The sequence below is a fragment of the Aplidium turbinatum genome, chromosome 2 (assembly GCF_918807975.1).
Source record: "Aplidium turbinatum chromosome 2, kaAplTurb1.1, whole genome shotgun sequence".
Lineage (NCBI taxonomy): Eukaryota > Metazoa > Chordata > Ascidiacea > Aplousobranchia > Polyclinidae > Aplidium > Aplidium turbinatum.
In genome coordinates, this window is record NC_137473.1 from 23113264 (window position 1) to 23129644 (window position 16381).

The following is a 16381-nucleotide window of genomic DNA, read 5'->3' on the forward strand; positions in this document are numbered from 1 at the left end:
CAAAGGAATCTGACCACATTTGTCAAACAAAATTCCACGCCTTTATAGTGTAGGCATATTTGTAATTTTGAGTTTTTTTTTTGTTAAAAGTAAAAATTCACTTGTTTTTGAAAGAAAACATGATAAGCTTAAAAAAAAGTTAGGGTGCCATTTTTTCTGAACATTTTTGGGGCACGAAATCTAAGATGGCGTCCAAAATGGGGCACAACAATAATTATGCAATATTTTCGCAATTATATAGGCTACAATTGCAAATAAAATATCTGAATATATGTTTTCTGAGACAGGAAATCTAATGGAATTATCGAATTTAGGTTACATATATGACATACATGTGCCAAATTTTAAAATGTTATTTAAAATACCCCCGCGCACCCGAAACGTATGCTAAGCTACCTACGTAATTTTGTAATTTTACACCAAGGACTCTATTAGGCTACCATAACTTAAATGCATGCATTTTCACAAAGAATATGCAACTAAAAAGCCAATGAACTGATCTAAATGCAATGAAACTTGAATTAATGTTCGATCCTTTAAGTCGTATTACACGCGAAAGATGTAAGAAGTCTTAGGCCTTCTGATTAAATGGCTGTTATCGTTAACAACCGACATCTACGGAATTTATAATATTTATTGAATGTCAAAGAAAGCAATTCATCTTCAAATTTTCAGTCTTCATTTATCACTGGTTGGAAAGTTTTGTTTTTACAGCTGAGACCACAGCCACAGACTTCTGTACATGTAATATTGTTCTTGTAGCAGCTGCACCTTCCTTCGCATCCACGTTTACACCCGCACTTTATGAGTTGCAATACTGCTTTAGGAGCTGGTGGATTTAAACAACGATCTGGCGTGAAGTGACTTGAACCTGCATCAAACGTCCAACCAAATGCAGTTGGTGCTGAAAGGCAGGGCTAGCTTTGCTTTGCTAGCTTTTCTCCAAATCATGTATACATAATGAGCCCGGCGAATGTGCAAATCTAGTGAACCAGAAGTTGGTGGGAGGTTTTCTCCTTCGGCTGCACGATTGGAGAAGAGGAACCAATAGAGGTCATTTGCTTTCGTGTAGATTTTGGATCGATACAAAATACCGACAAAGCGTTCCAACTGCGAGCGTACCGTACATCAGCAGGAAGATCAGTGTCATTCCCGAGCATTGCTAGTGCATCCAAGTTCTAAGATATCATCATCACAATACATAAACGCCTTGAAACATAAGTTTTTGGTTCTGCCAGAAAATCTCCCAGTCATATCCGAACCAGTCAGACCATGAAAACCTAGAAGTGCAGAAGCACGCTTTGGTCCCAAGTTGTTGTAAGTTATATGTTTCGCACACAAATGTCCCTCTTCAATCTGCCCTTTCCCGTAAGGAAAGTTGTAGACCCGGGTAAGTGTGGATACATGTAGAATTGTAGACGAGCAACAACAAGATGTCTGTGTCTGGGGAACTGACAACCAGTTCTGTTTCATTGGAACAGTTAGAGCGTGCAGAACAATCACAGTGTCTGCCTCTTCTTGGCTGTGAGTCAGGAGCGAGTCTGGAATATTAACATTGCCCTTGATTTGTGTTTCTGATGTCACCAGTAGTTTTTTCAGTCTGTTGTTGGAGCTCTTGCTGTGATGTACAACCTTTTCAGCTAAATAGGCTACTCGGTCAGTTCTCCGTTGGTGCGGATATCTGAGAGAAAGTCCTTCAGGGAAATATTCTGGATTAAAGTGTTGTCTTTCACGTGGTAATATGTTGACTTTTCCTTGGTCCTCTTTGTCCGCATCTGTTGCTTGAGTGATGTTTCGGTGTACCGGTCAAACACCAACCTGATCTCGTCATACTGTGTACCCATGTTACAAATTATCTGAAGAAAGGCTTCGGAAAAGTCTTGGCATGTTTTCACTTGTTCGATTTTGGTAACTGCGTTTGCCATATAATCCCATCAATGATGATCACTCGGCGAGTTCAGTTCATCTGGTGGGTCCACAGTGGTATATTCAACTGCTGTGTCCGTCATCTTTAAGGGTACTTGGAATGAATGGTTATCGGACAGCTGAGTAACAGTTACCTCATTCCTGTCAACTTGTACCCGTTGTCTGTTACCACCGGTATCCAGCTTCTCAAGATGACGGAGTATTGATGCCTTATCATATGCCAGCAGGAGGGATCCATCTGAAGCAAACAGCGATCGAGGCACTACACCAAACTCATACGTTCCGATGCATTCCTTGAGGTCCAGCTCCGGTCGACTTCTTGATATTACAATGAACCGCTGCAACAATCCTCGCTCTTCTTTAATTTTGATTACCTTGTTTCCCATGCTGATTTTTGCAATTGCATTGGCACTTTTGAATGTAGACAGTTTATTCCTGGTCATTTTGTCCCACACGGAAAGTTTTCCTTCTACAAGACGTTCAGTGACGAAACTTTCGAAAATCTGTTGCCCAATCTCATCACGCCGAAGGATGTCGTTGGTAGCAGTTTCATTCATAACTGCTTTGGTGAGCAAATTGTAAATTTCATCTTTGTCAGAGGATTCAAATGGGTTTCCATGTTCGTGAAATACTACGCTGAGTTTGATAGCATTTTGCGTTATTTGAGAGAGTTTTCCTCCTGTAAGCTCATGGTGCTGCGTTCTCTTTGCCTTGCTACCAGAGTAGTACTTTTTATCAAAGTCATGCTGCAAATTTGAGAGTTCGGGTACGATGAGAAAGTATTTGTCCAGTGACTTTTGATTCTGTGAATTTCAACTATGCCTCCAATAACCTTGAGTTCACGATTTTCTTGTTCAATCCCGTGGTCTGCACCTATTGATGTGAATCCAGCAACACCTTTGGTTACGCAGAAATTCCCTTTCATGAATTCTGCCCAGATCTCTGGGTGCTCCTTTTCTGCTTGCTTTGCTGCATTGTAGAAATGTAAAGTGGTAAAAGGCGTGCATAATTTAAATGATCATGGGCAAAGAAGTACTTTATGAGTGATTCCAAACTCAGCAATCAGCATGTGCAGAGCGATATGTCTCGTCTGGTGGCTCGAACAAATTGGAGGATAGTCTCGAACTGTTTCATGTACGGTAGTTTCCTATGAAGCGCTGAATCTTGTTTTCAGTGCTTTGCGATTGTTTAATCTTTAGGAAAATGTCCCTGGCTTCGAACATCTCGATTGTTTTTGGAATGGTTTTGTAATGCTTTCTGAGTCTTTGTTGATATCTTGCTGATAAGCTGCTCCCAAAAGATATTTTTGTGTATCACATGTGATCATTAGACACTCTGGCTACTTGCAGACCGCTTGCTTCGTCGCCAGAAACTATTTCTACATAAAAAAGCAACAACTAGGAGTTCTTCAATTTATTAAAAATCTTTAACAGGCTGTTTCGCCCTTTACTCCAGTATCACTTCTTTGTTATTTTTATCCAGCAGCCTGCGTAAACCTGTAAAAACCGTTACATATACAAGCTTGGGTTCTCTCTGGTAGCCTACTGTCATTCACATATGACGTCACAAATTATAAAAACAGCTGATTAAAATGATTCAATAAGCTTGCTGTATGTGCGTCACAAAGTAACTTTGTTACAAAGTATTTACGTCATAAAGTACTTTTGTATATTTTTTACTGTAAATGAATGGGGCTAAAATTTAATTTTGGCTATTTTGATAGGGGATTTCAGGCCATTAGAGTGCACAGAAAAAATGCCACCCTAATTTGTTTTCATCTTTATAGTATCATCTGACAAAATCAAGAAAGTTTTTGCTTTTAACAAAAAAATACACGAAACCTTTTTTCATGACAAATGTGCCCACACTATTACCTCAGTCACAAGTGTATGCTTTACACTCAATGAAAAGTTTGTTTAGTGTATTTAATTACTGGCCTAGTTTATGGAAATGACTGATCATATGCACTACATTTTTACTGTAAATAAAACGGTATGGTGGCTGTACAAATTATCTATACTGATTTCTCAAAAGACAGTTTTATCATTGAGTATTTTTGCCATTTTTCATTTTATTGGTGCTTGTGTAATTGTGTATTGTGCATTTGTTTAACCTTATGTTTTGCAAAAACATATACTTGAGCACATGACCACATGCTTGAGTAACTAAGCCTCTAAGGATATGGTTATCATATGGTAACTCTGGCCTTTTCCTTATTTTTTAGTATATGGTTTTAATGATGAAACGAAGTTAAACTGTGTTGAAATGATGTGTGAGCTTGCTTATTTTTGCTGTAGGTAATAATGTTTATCAAAACTAGTGTTACTCGGCAGTGGAGTGTAGCAAGAATTGACAGCGATACCCACTTGTTTTTCCCATGAGGCTATGCTCATCAGTATCGCACGCTAATTCATACCCCATAATTCTCAACCACTGCTTTTGTTTGAATTCTTACCTTTGTGAAAAAAAAACAACTACCGCCATGGATATGCACTGTTGAGAAGGAGCGATCTTCCTGGCGTCAGTACTACCTGACTACTCACTATAGAGTAGTCAGGTAGTCTCGGCTATGCCGGCTGCATAGCCGAGTGGTGAGAACCCTGGAACGGCAATCGAAAGGGCGCCGGTTCGACACCGCTCAATAGCATGCGGCTGTGTCTTTGGCAGGACACTTTAAGGCATGCCTGAAGGTGGACACGAAGATTGGCTTCCTTGCCTTCCCGTCCACTTAATTTAAATCTTCAACCACCAGGTGTAAGCCTGGATACGACAAACTATAGAACAGTAAGCATTGTGTTTCACTAACCATACCGGTGTAGCCTCCACACTAGCCACCGAAACTTTTCCAAAAACATGTCTTTTCGGCAGTCGAGTGTAACAAGAATTGACAGCGATAGACACGTGTTTCGCCCATGAGGCCGGGCTCATCAGTATTGCACTACTAATTCGTGTTTCAAGACAGGTGTCTGTCTATCGCTGTCAATTCTTGCTACAATGCGAAACACAATGCTCGCTGTTCTATAGTTAGTAGTCGGGTAGTACTGACGCCAGGAAGATCGCTCCTTTTCAACAGTGTATTATATATCCTTGGCGATAGTTAGTTCCATAGGCGCCTAACTATTTTTTTCGCCGTGGGGGCGAAAGCGTGTTTCATAAGCAGCAACGTAAGTTCAGGGAAATGACACGCAGATGGATGACGTAATTATGTCGTCACACTAAGATTGCTTTTATTGCCACACTCGGAGTTATCGCTACGTTCGACCTACCGTTAATTATAATAAACAAAACTCGACCAAAACACATGCTATGCGTCTGCGTTGGCCAGCGGTTGATGAACTGCGACTCTTTAAGCTAAGCACAACATAAAGTTTAGCAACGAACTAGATTTATTAGCATGAAACAAGAGACGAAAAGGTTTACTAAAATGTATACTGTAAATGGAATGAAAATACTAACTTGATCATACGCTTGAAAATATACCTGTTGAAAGCAAAACCATTCATGTTTACATCAATTCAACAGCACGTCAACTTGAATAAATTTAAAAGTTGCTGACACCTTAAACAGCCCTTGAAAAATAGTTACGGAGAGACGTTTGATTAAGTTTTCGACTTGACATTACTCCCTTTTCACTACAATATCGCAACTTATCGCTGACTTTTCTTTCAAGTTTCAATTCGCTGTAACACGCCCGTGTTGCAGATGAAACAAAAGACGCGCATATTCTCCACCTTTGATCGGGTTTCTATGGCAACGGTCGTGCGTGCGCCATGCAGTTTGCACGAGTCCGTTGTTGTGTTGATTATGCTGCCGTGTGTGCGCAATGTGGTTTGTACCAGCCCTTGTTGCGTTGGTTAGTGGTTACCTCAGGCCGAGACTTCAAGTTCATTTTCACAGCGAGTGATTCACTGCCGCGACAATTCTCTGCAGAGGTTTCGACTTTCGAAAGCGACATCGAGTCTGTTTGCAAGCGCATTAAGCTAAACGCACGCTGCGTCAACGTAGCAAATTATGTTGTTTTTGGGTGCATTCAACATCTGATGACATTGAATCGACGCAAAATAGTAGATTTTTGCTATGTCTCAAGCAGCAAAATCAGTCATTTTCACATTGATTCAACGTCTGCAGACGTTAAATCAATGTAAAAATGACAGATTTTGTTGTCTGGGGTGGGATTGTAGCATCGCTACTCGTTCATAGCTGTTGCGGTTTGCATTTAAAAATGTTTTCCTGCTGCCGATCGCTAGTTCATCTATTGTTTTATGTATCAATGCAGCATAAAAAATTGCTCCCACGCAGAAATATGCGTGGGGGCCTAGCCCCCACAGGTTAGGCGCCCATGGTTAGTTCAGTTGTTTTCTTTCCACAAAGGTAAGGGGATTCAATTGACTGACAAAAGCAGCGGTCTACTGAAACTTGTTTGAATTTGTGAAACTGCTACTCTTTGTAGTTTGCCCTTTGCAGATAACTTTATTATTACCACAGCAATGGTACTTTGCATAAATTAGGCAAAAGGAAAAGTACGTGTAACAACCTTTTAGATAGAGTTTTGAAGACCTGTTCAGTGTTCACTATTTACTCCAATCAGAATAGCTGTAGTAGCCTATTTTTGAAATAACTGTAAATTTTCTTTTGAGTGAAATATCACACGTATTGTAAAAATGTGAATGAACTAATAAGTTTGTTGTGCAATAAATAATGGTGGAAACATTGGATGAAAGCAAATCCATAGCATAGCTTTTCTAAAAAGTAGGCCTGCTTAACAAAGTGTGAAACAGTAAATTTTTGAAACTATAATCAAGATTATAGTTATCAATAAATTGGTAAGATTATCTATTTGTCGAATATGTATATTATTTCATCTTTCCATTGCCGTTACAAATATTCAGCTTATTTTAAAACAAATTGCACAAAGGTAAACTGATTTTAATCGAGCTCTTGAAATACTTGTGCACTATTCAGACGACAATTAAAGCACTGTTGCATATTTGATGAAATTCATTCCCAAGGACAGTGATATTCAGCAATGAATGTCAGTGTAATTACACGAATAATTGTAATAAAATATGTAATTGTAAGATACGCAGTAGGGTGTTGCAGGCGCCCCGACCCTCTTGGATTTAGCTTACCTTTTTTGTGGTACTGTGTTTAGCTCAGTAGACCACAAATATGAAGTTTCATAAATTTTCATCGACGTTTACCTCCAAGGCCATTTTGAGGCCCACGTTTTGAAATTTTTCATGTATTTTTCCACTAGAGGGCAGTGTATAAGTTTTGCAATATTGGGGGTACATTTAAAAGATGCTCTATGATGTTCTGAATTGTTTAAAAAAAAAATTGGAGAAATGGGATAAGTATATCCTAAAATATTCAAGTTTTGTCACTAATTTTTTGCACAATACTGCCCCTAGTGGTAAAAAGAAAAGTTAAAATATCTTGAAAACTACTCATCATATTGTTATGGAACTTGCATCCACCCCCCCATTTTCATGGGTAAGGAAGGAGTTTGATTTCAGCAATATTTTTGCAAAATATTACCACTAGAGGGCGGTAGTTCTAATTTTGAACTATTTTCCTGTGAAAAGGCGATATTGTTGCATTTCTTGAGCTGTGCTTCTGAAGAATACAATTTCATGGTTTATGCACAACAAAATTTATTCAATTGTAAAGAAACTGCATGCATGCATGTACTATATCAATAAATCCAAACAGGCAATGTGAGTCTTAGTTAACACAATTTCCGCAAAGGCAGTTGTGCATCTTCATTGTGTTGATAAATAACGTTTTCTAAGATTTGGTATCTTTCTTCGATTCTCCTCCACCACTTGAATATAGTTTTGCAGATTTTTTTCTTGTTTTGCTAGATGAAGAAAGTCGGATACCACTTTTACCCCTCTCTCTGCTGAATCATTACAGACTCTGAGTGCACTTATGATACCAAATAGCAGAAGCATAGCCATCATCTATTTCTCACTTTTTTGGGTGTTTGACAAGAAAAGTTGTTGAAGTGTGCAAAAGTTCAAATAACATTTTGCTGCTGGCATTTGCATACGAGCACAATGAGTTATCATTACAGGCCTCGAAATATCCGGCGGACATGACCTCTGAAATGACATCGAATGTCTGCCGAAGCCGACTCATTCGTCGGTCATAAATGACCGCCGCAAAATTCTTGACAAAAATAGAGCGAATGCAGCAAAAATATATTTTCAGTTTGAATTGTTATAATTGTTTGTTTAACGCGAACAAATACGGAGCTGAAACAATAATAGTACAGGCAATTGCTTTAAAAAAGATCACATTAGAGTGGCGTGGTTAACGAGCTGATGGCAATAGTAGCCATTTTTACATCATTTCAACGCCTTGCAATGTTGCCTTGAAATAAAGTTGTCTGAACTTTTCGGTTATTGCATTACATTGATTGTTTGTTAAAAAGAAACGTCACAGAGAAGCAAGTCTCAGCTGGGTTGCGAATGTGGATATTTACGACCCCGCGCCGGCAGTAATCGCTTGGCACAACAATTCTATAACGCTAAAACCACGGAATAAGTGATCGTAGTTGCTTTTGTAATAAGGAAATTTGGATTGTTGTTTTCAATTGTGTTTATTGCGTCATTACACGACTGTCATTAACGCACTGATTTATTTGCAAGCAATCTGCTCCAGGGTCGGTTAATTAAGCCATCAATCATTGCAGAGTTATTCTGTTGTAGAAAATCTTCTTCTACAAACACGACTACACAATACTGTAGTGTGATTTTGTGCAAAATGTACATGCAAAAAATATGTCCGATTGAGATATTAAATGTCCGCTGAAAGGGCCAGTCCGGTAGGACATGCTTGACCGCCGGAAAAAAGTACAAATTTCGAGGCCTGCATTAACAATGTCTGGCAGCTCTGGCTTACCGTATCCATTACCAAACCTGTTTGTAACCTGGTCATGGAAACTTGCATTTAAACGCAGCAGAGTTCCAGCCAAAGCTTCCTTTTCATCAATAGTGACTTGTTTGTCCCATAGAACTAAGGGGATCAGCTCCCCAGTTACATACCATGTGTGCCTACCTAAAGCTTTTAAAGCAGCAAGACTGATAATTTTGTCTACTGCAGCATAGCTTTTGATGTCACTTACCAGTTGCAAATCTTCTCGGGGTGCTGATGCAGCAATTGGACAGTTGAACCACCATCCATTAAATACAAAACTGCAAAGGTCAACAAATCACTCTATGTTTTGTATTTGTGACTTGGAAATGATTCCTTGCGGTGTAAAGTCTTGCAGCATTACTACCTCATAGCAATAGAGCTGCTTTCCCATCCACCTTGCTCGATGGACAGCAGAGAGAAATGCATGCAACAGAGAAATGGCCTTAAAAAAACGAAAAATTTAAAACAACAACACCCAAAAACTTTTTTCAAGCCATCTCTCTGCTGCATGCATTTTTTTTCAAATAAAGCTAGACAAACCACTTCTCTGCCTAGCATGCAGAAAACATATTGGAGAAGTTATACTTTCTCATGTGTGGGAAGCCCTGTAAGTCGAAACGTCAAGATCTCCAGGCATTGAACTATTCGAAAGATTCCGGAACAAAGGATTCAATGCAACCCCACATGCTGCAGCTGTACTGCACACCAAAAATCCTCAAGAGTTGGGAGAATTTGTAACAACTCAAAGCGGAAAAGTGTAAGCACATAAAGTTTGAGAGAGATATGCAAAATTATCAGAGGGGTGATTACAAAGAACTTTTAGACCTGATGACGGTGTAGATTGGAATCAACAGTGGACAGTACAACTTCATGAAATGTGGTACAGTCCATCGAGCAAGGTGGATGGGAAAGCAGCTCTATTGCTATAAGATAGTTATGCTGTAAGACTTTCTACCGCAAGGAATCATTTTCAAGTCACAAATACAAAAATTAGAGTGATTTGTTGACCTTTGTGCTTTTGTATTAATTTAATGGATGGTGGTTCAACTGTCCAATTGCTGCATCAGCACCCCGAGAAGATTTGCAACTGGTAAGTAATATCAAAAGCTATGATGCAGTAAACAAAACTATCAGTATTGCTGCTTTAAAAGCTTTAGGTAGGCACACATGGTATGTAACTGGGGAGCTGATCCCATTAGCTCTATGGGACGAACATTCGAACAAGTCACTATGGATGAAAAGGAAGCTTTGGCTAGAACTCTGCTGCATTTAAATGCAAGTTTCCATGGCCAGGTTACAAACAGGTTTGGTAATGGATACGGTAAGCCAGAGCTGCCAGACATTGTTAATGATAACTCATTGTCATTGTGCTCCTATGCAAATGCCAGCAGCAAAATGTTTTTTGAACTTTTGCACATTTCAACAACTTTTCATGTCAAACACCCGAAAGAGTGGGAAATAGATGATGGCAATGCTTCTGCTAATGGTATCATAAGTGCACTCAGAGTCTGTAATGATTCAGCAGAGAGAGGGGTAAAAGTGGTATCCGACTTTCTTCATGTAGCAAAACAAGAAAAAAATCCGCAAAACTATATTCAAGCGGTGGAGGAGGATTGAGGAAAGATACCAAGTCTTAGAAAACGTCGTTTATCAACACAAAACTGCCTTTGCGGAAATTGTGTTAACTAAGACTCACATTGCCTGTTTGGATTTATTGATATAGTACAGGTATGCATGCAGTTTCTTTACAATTGAATAAATTTTGTTGTGCATAAGCCATGAACTTGTATTCTGCAGAAGCACAGCTCAAGAAATGCAACAATATCGCCTTTTCACAGGAAAATAGTTCAAAATTAGAACTACGACCCTTTAGTGGTAATATTTTGCAAAAATATTGCTAAAATCAAATTCCTTACCCATGAAAATGGGGGGTGCATGCAAGTTCCATAACATGATGAGTAGTTTTCAAGATATTTTAATTTTTCTTTTCACCACTAGGGGCAGTATTGTGCAAAAAATGAGTGACAAAACTTGAATATTTTAGGATATACTTATCCCATTTCTCCAATTTTTTTTTTAAACAATTCAGAACATCATAGGGCATCCTTTAAATGTACCCCAATATTGCAAAACTTATACACTGCCCTCTAGTGGCAAAATACATGAAAAATTTCAAAACGTGGGCCTCAAAATGGCCTCGTCGATGGAGGTAAACGTCGATGAAAATTTATGAAACTTCATATTTGTGGTCTACTGATCTAAACACAGTACCACAAAAAAGGTAAGCATGGTGAAACCAAGATTTAAATTTCATGGGGCGCCTGCAACACCCTAATACGCAGCTATTCAGATCAGAAGTATAATCACGATCGCTAAGGTAACTTTTAGGTCTCATAATTTCATTAACATATCAGTTATATTGACTGATCAATCTAATCATATTGTGCATTTGTTTAGTGACGACCAAGGTTATACTGCACTGCACAGGGCAGCTTCAGAAGGGCAGGAAGAAGTTGTCAGATTGCTTCTGTCACATAATGCAGGTATTGGCGCTCAGACTATTGATGGTTGGACGCCACTGCATTGTGCATGTAAGGTAAATTAATATGCAATTGTGCATATTCATAGCTCACTGTTCAAATTAATAGTAATAGCTTTATAAATTTCTGGTGTTTTGCTTCAGAATAAGTTTCTAAATATGACCATTTTGATACTTTCTAAAAAATTTGTGCTCAAGTCTTTTCAGAATGGCCTAATTCGGTGCTGCTGATTCGGAGACATCCTGATTTGCAAAAGGCCTTTTTCTGTATGGAAATTGAAGTTCTGTAAAGTCCTGTGTCGGCATTGGGTTATTAATTAAAAAATTATAATAGAGATTAGCCTATTCAAGGGAGTGATCAACCAACTTGAAACCTAGCTCCATTATATTGCTGCAAACAACGTTTCATGATTACAATATGATTGTCTGCGGAGACAGAATGTCTTGGAAACAGGGTTGTCGGTATTTTACCCGACCCAAAAAAACCCGGGTGGGGTTTTTTAAAAAAACCCACTTAAAAAAAAACAAAAAAACCCATAAAAAAACCCAGAGCATCATATTTGTCCAGTTTTTATTAGAAAATTAAAAAAATGAACAAAAACACTACAAGGCACTTAAAACAAACTTTAAATTAGGAATTAAGGATGTGATTGTGAAGTAAATTTCCAAGAATAAACTGAAAACGCAGTGGATATTGTACATACAGTACACAAAAATCAAGTAATGCCATTTTGTGTATACTACATTAAAACTCATTTATGCAAGAAGGCTTTATAGTTAAGCTGGTGAAAGTACTACTCTACTGTAGTCTATATATATGATGTGAAATGCAATTTTGGAGGCTATTTACCAATTACAGATTCTGGATTCTAACGCATGGCTGTTTCAGAGCATTTGCCTAAATGGCCATTGGCCACGCAATCGCTCAATTGCTCATCCATTACTATATATAATATATATATATATATAAATGATAAAAAAACATTTAAACATGATGGCATAAATGCTCCTTGCCTTCAAATCTAAAGCAAATGATGCAATAATGTGATTTCTACCACGGTAGCATCAACTTGGTATAGAAGTCAGTGGATTATGCAACATCCAACTTGATCTTGAAATTAATGGATGATGCAACACTCAAGCAACAACAGCCCTAGTGCATTATTTTATTGAGTTATGCAAGCATGTACTGTGAGTGAAAGGCACTTTATTCGTAAAAAGTAGTTTTGAGGTGAAATAAGCATGAATCTACCCTTTTTTGCATCTTTTTTAAAAAAAACCCAGGTTTTTAAAAAAAAAACGGGCGGGTTGGGCTTTTTTAAAAAAACCCGAGTTTTTCTCAACCCTGCTTGGAAATCATTGCGGCATCTATTAATTTGCAGAATTATAGGTATTATTCTTCTTCGTATAAACTTCTTTGCCACTGCAAGGGCCGAGGGACTATGCCTTTTACTACCCTGTGTGCAGTGGCGGTGACTCAGTCTAGATGTTTGGGCAGCCATTGAATTAATTCATTATCCAGTTCATGCAGACCACGCACACCATTTAGCACATGGTAAATGTTGCAAATGGTGTTGTCTGCGGTTTGTTCCTCCTTGCCTCACTCACAGATCGCAGATATTCTCAATTTATGCATGTTGGAGTGGAATAGTTTGACGCCAGTGAGTAAGCGGTTGAGCGGCACCCAGGTCTTCCTTAACAAAAGCATTCTGGTTGGGTGGAGGCCAGTGTCGGAAATGAAACTTTGGAGTCTTGAGGATTCTTTTTCCACTCCAAGGATCCATTGGTGGTCCGCCCATGTAGCCACACTGATGGAATGGATTGGTCTTCAACAATTTTCATCAAGAGTTGCGCGGCCTGTACAAACGTGTGTCTTGATTTCAGTTGCCGGGGTTGCTCGCTTACAGATTGGTAGAGACTTGAGTGGTTGGGGTTCATAGCGCGGCAAGAAAGAGACAGGATGGCTTCTTTGCGATAAAGCTCAGCTGGTTGAATGGCCTCCGAGGTCAGGAAGATTGTCCGATGGTGTGTGTCGCAAACATACAGTCACAATATGCAAGGCCTCATTTATGGCAGTCGGCCCCGCGTCACAGAGGTGTACAAAAGCCGGAGTTTTGGAGTATTTAGGAGCCGGAGCTCAGATTTTGGTCGGAGTGGAGCTGGAGTCTGAAATTCTTAGCAAAACCAGGAGGTGGAGTGTGATTTTTGCAAGTTAATACTTTTGGCGTACAAATACTTTAGCTGTAGTTGGTGCAGTTGTTATTTTTGTGTTCTTGTATGGTTTTATTTTCCAAGCAGTAAGTTTTTCATTTAAAAGTATGGTTTTCTTTTCACGACAGAAGATAGGCTAGGGTACAAATGTTACAGTATAAAAAATTGGAATTGTGGTTTATATTTTGCGTTTGGGGTCCTATTGGAGTCAATATTTCCAAAATATTTGTAGCAGGAGTGGATTTGAGTGGAGGAAGAGTTTTGAAAGGCTGACTCTGTACACCTCGGCACTGCGACTCCAAACAGATGCACAGTATACTGCTGGATCATGAACTAGTGCAATCGTGGCAATGTGCACTGTGCAGGTTGTCAACTGCGGGACCCGGGTGTAGTAAAACCATCTACAATTCCTCTATTAAGAAGTTTATTACGCTAAAATGCAGCTAGGTTGTTCTGAGGACAGAAACTGCAAACTGAAATCAGACTGAAAATAAACACCAGTAAAAGCGACAAAGGAACTTAAGGCAACGTAGTAGCAAAGCAATCAGCAACAAAGCAATCAGTAACAACGTAAATTACAATGCAACTTAAAGCAATAACACGTCATTCACCCCTTCCATAGACTATCAATAGGGATCAACACAAAATCAATGACGTTAATACATTAATTACATTTAATTAATTTACAAATCTGTTTGGCGGTCGCCTTGAGCGTGACGAGCGCCGGGGCATGGGGCGCTCGCTGGAATCAGTCGGTATATGGATTTCCGATGACGGGGCAGGTGTATCTTCATTGACAGGCTCATTATTAGTTGTTATTTGTTCGAGTAATTCCACAGGTGGTTTGTTTATTCCTTCGTTTGGACTCCTGGGATCCGGCAAACTAAGATGGCCATCACGAGCAGTTGGAGCGATGTCACAAATTGGCACTGTGGTTTCGCGTCCGTTCGCGAAACAAACGTGCGCGTAGTTCGGAGTTGCATGAGTCATTTCCACTTCTTCGACAAGCTGTTCGTACTTGCTAGCACGAACGTGTCGTCTCAATAAAACCTTTTGAGGACATTTAACCCAAGTAGGAAAGACCTAGACTTGAACGACGCTGAAAATTAAAAAATTGCTCGTGTGGCGTCACGTTTGTTCATCATCATCATAATCCATCGTCGGTTTGTTCCCCACTAGTGGGGGTGGCCGATTGTTTCCTCGCAGCAATTGTTCTAATCCCTTCTCTCCATTTCACCCTGTCCCTTGCATCTTCCTCCTTCAGTCCGACTTTTTTAAATTCATCCTTCACTTGTTGTTTCCACGTTCTTCTTGGACGACCGCGTTTCCTCTTCCCATCCACCTTTAGATCTAGTGCCTTTCTAAGAAAACTTCCTTCCTCCCTCCTTATCACATGTTGTTGTTGCAGTGCATAATAAAGAGCGCATAGAATGTAAAACATCAGGTAGAACACACTCCCATTTAGAAATAGGAAGATCTCGAGTTTTCAAAGCAAGTTTTACAAAAGTCCAAATTACGTCGTTATATCTTTCGCACTGGCCATTAGCCCGTGGATTGTATATAGAGGTTCTGCTGGTGGGAATACGCAAACTGTACATGTAAGACACAAAATCCTTAGACATAAACGATGCACCTCTAGGCTCTATCCGAATGCACATAACCACATTTACCAAACATCGCAAAAAGACTAGACTTGCACGAGATTACAGTTTCAGTGTCTACTTTACTACAAGGAAAGGCGAAAGGAAATCGAGAGTACTCATCTACTACAGTCAGAATGTATTTGTTATTCGTAGCAGAAGGTAAAGGTCCTTTGAAATCGATGCTTAAGCGCTCCATAGGTTGCGTAGCTTTTATCAATAGAATTTCAATTGGTTTGTAGAACTTAGGTTTCAACTCAGCACTAATTTTACAAGAGGATGTCATTTTACGGATGTCATCAATAGAATAAGGCAAATTCTTTGTTTTAACATAATGATGCATGCGAGTTACTCCAGGGTGGCATAAGGCCGCATGAATTTCATACAACGAATTGTCCATCATAGTTGCACAATACACTCTAGATAAAGTGTCGGGAGCAGTATTATACTTCCCTCCTCGATAAACGATTTCACAATCGTACTGTGATAGTTCCAGTCTCCATCTCAAAATTTTTGCGTTTTTTACCTTGCCATGGTTGTTGCTGTTGTACATGAATGCCACCGATTTTTGATATGTGACAAGTTTAAATCGGCGTCCCGCTAGAAAATGGCTCCATTTTCGAATGGCTTCGATAATAGCCGTCACTTCTTTCTCTATGCTTGAGTGAACTTTTTCACTTTTGTTGAGTGTCCTGGAAAAGAAAGCAACGGGTCGCCCGTTCTGATTTAAAGTGGCTGAAATGGCAATGTCAAATGCGTCAGTTTCTACTGTAAATGATATTTCTTCATCTATCACCCCAAGCGTAACCTGGGCCAATTGAGCTTTCAACGTCGCGAAAGAGTTTAGGCCTGCATCATTCAGAGGAAAGGTAGTGTTTCGAATTAGAGGCTGAATCTTATCAGAATAACGCGAAATCCATTGCGCATAATACACAAATAAACCGACAATCCTCTGCTGTTGTTTGCTACTTTCTGGAGGCGGGATTTTTAGTAGAGATTCCACTCTTTCGGGGTTAGGACTTAAAGTACCTTTAGAGATTCTATATCCAAGCAAGTCGATTGTATCTGCCGAATAAGTACTTTTTGCTTCATTGAAAGTTAGATTGCATTCTCGAGCTACTGCAAGAAATTTTGATAAATTTTG

General features: G+C 39.3%; 1 protein-coding gene across 1 annotated transcript in view; it reads left to right on the forward strand.

Annotated features, from left to right (window-relative positions):
- Window positions 1–16381, forward strand: part of LOC145786124 (uncharacterized) — a 48023-nt gene that overhangs the window by 24633 nt on the left and 7009 nt on the right. The window contains exon 3 of the mRNA XM_082597779.1: window positions 11305–11443. Coding sequence (XP_082453905.1) covers window positions 11305–11443 — 139 coding nt within the window. The remainder of the gene's footprint in view (window positions 1–11304; window positions 11444–16381) is intronic.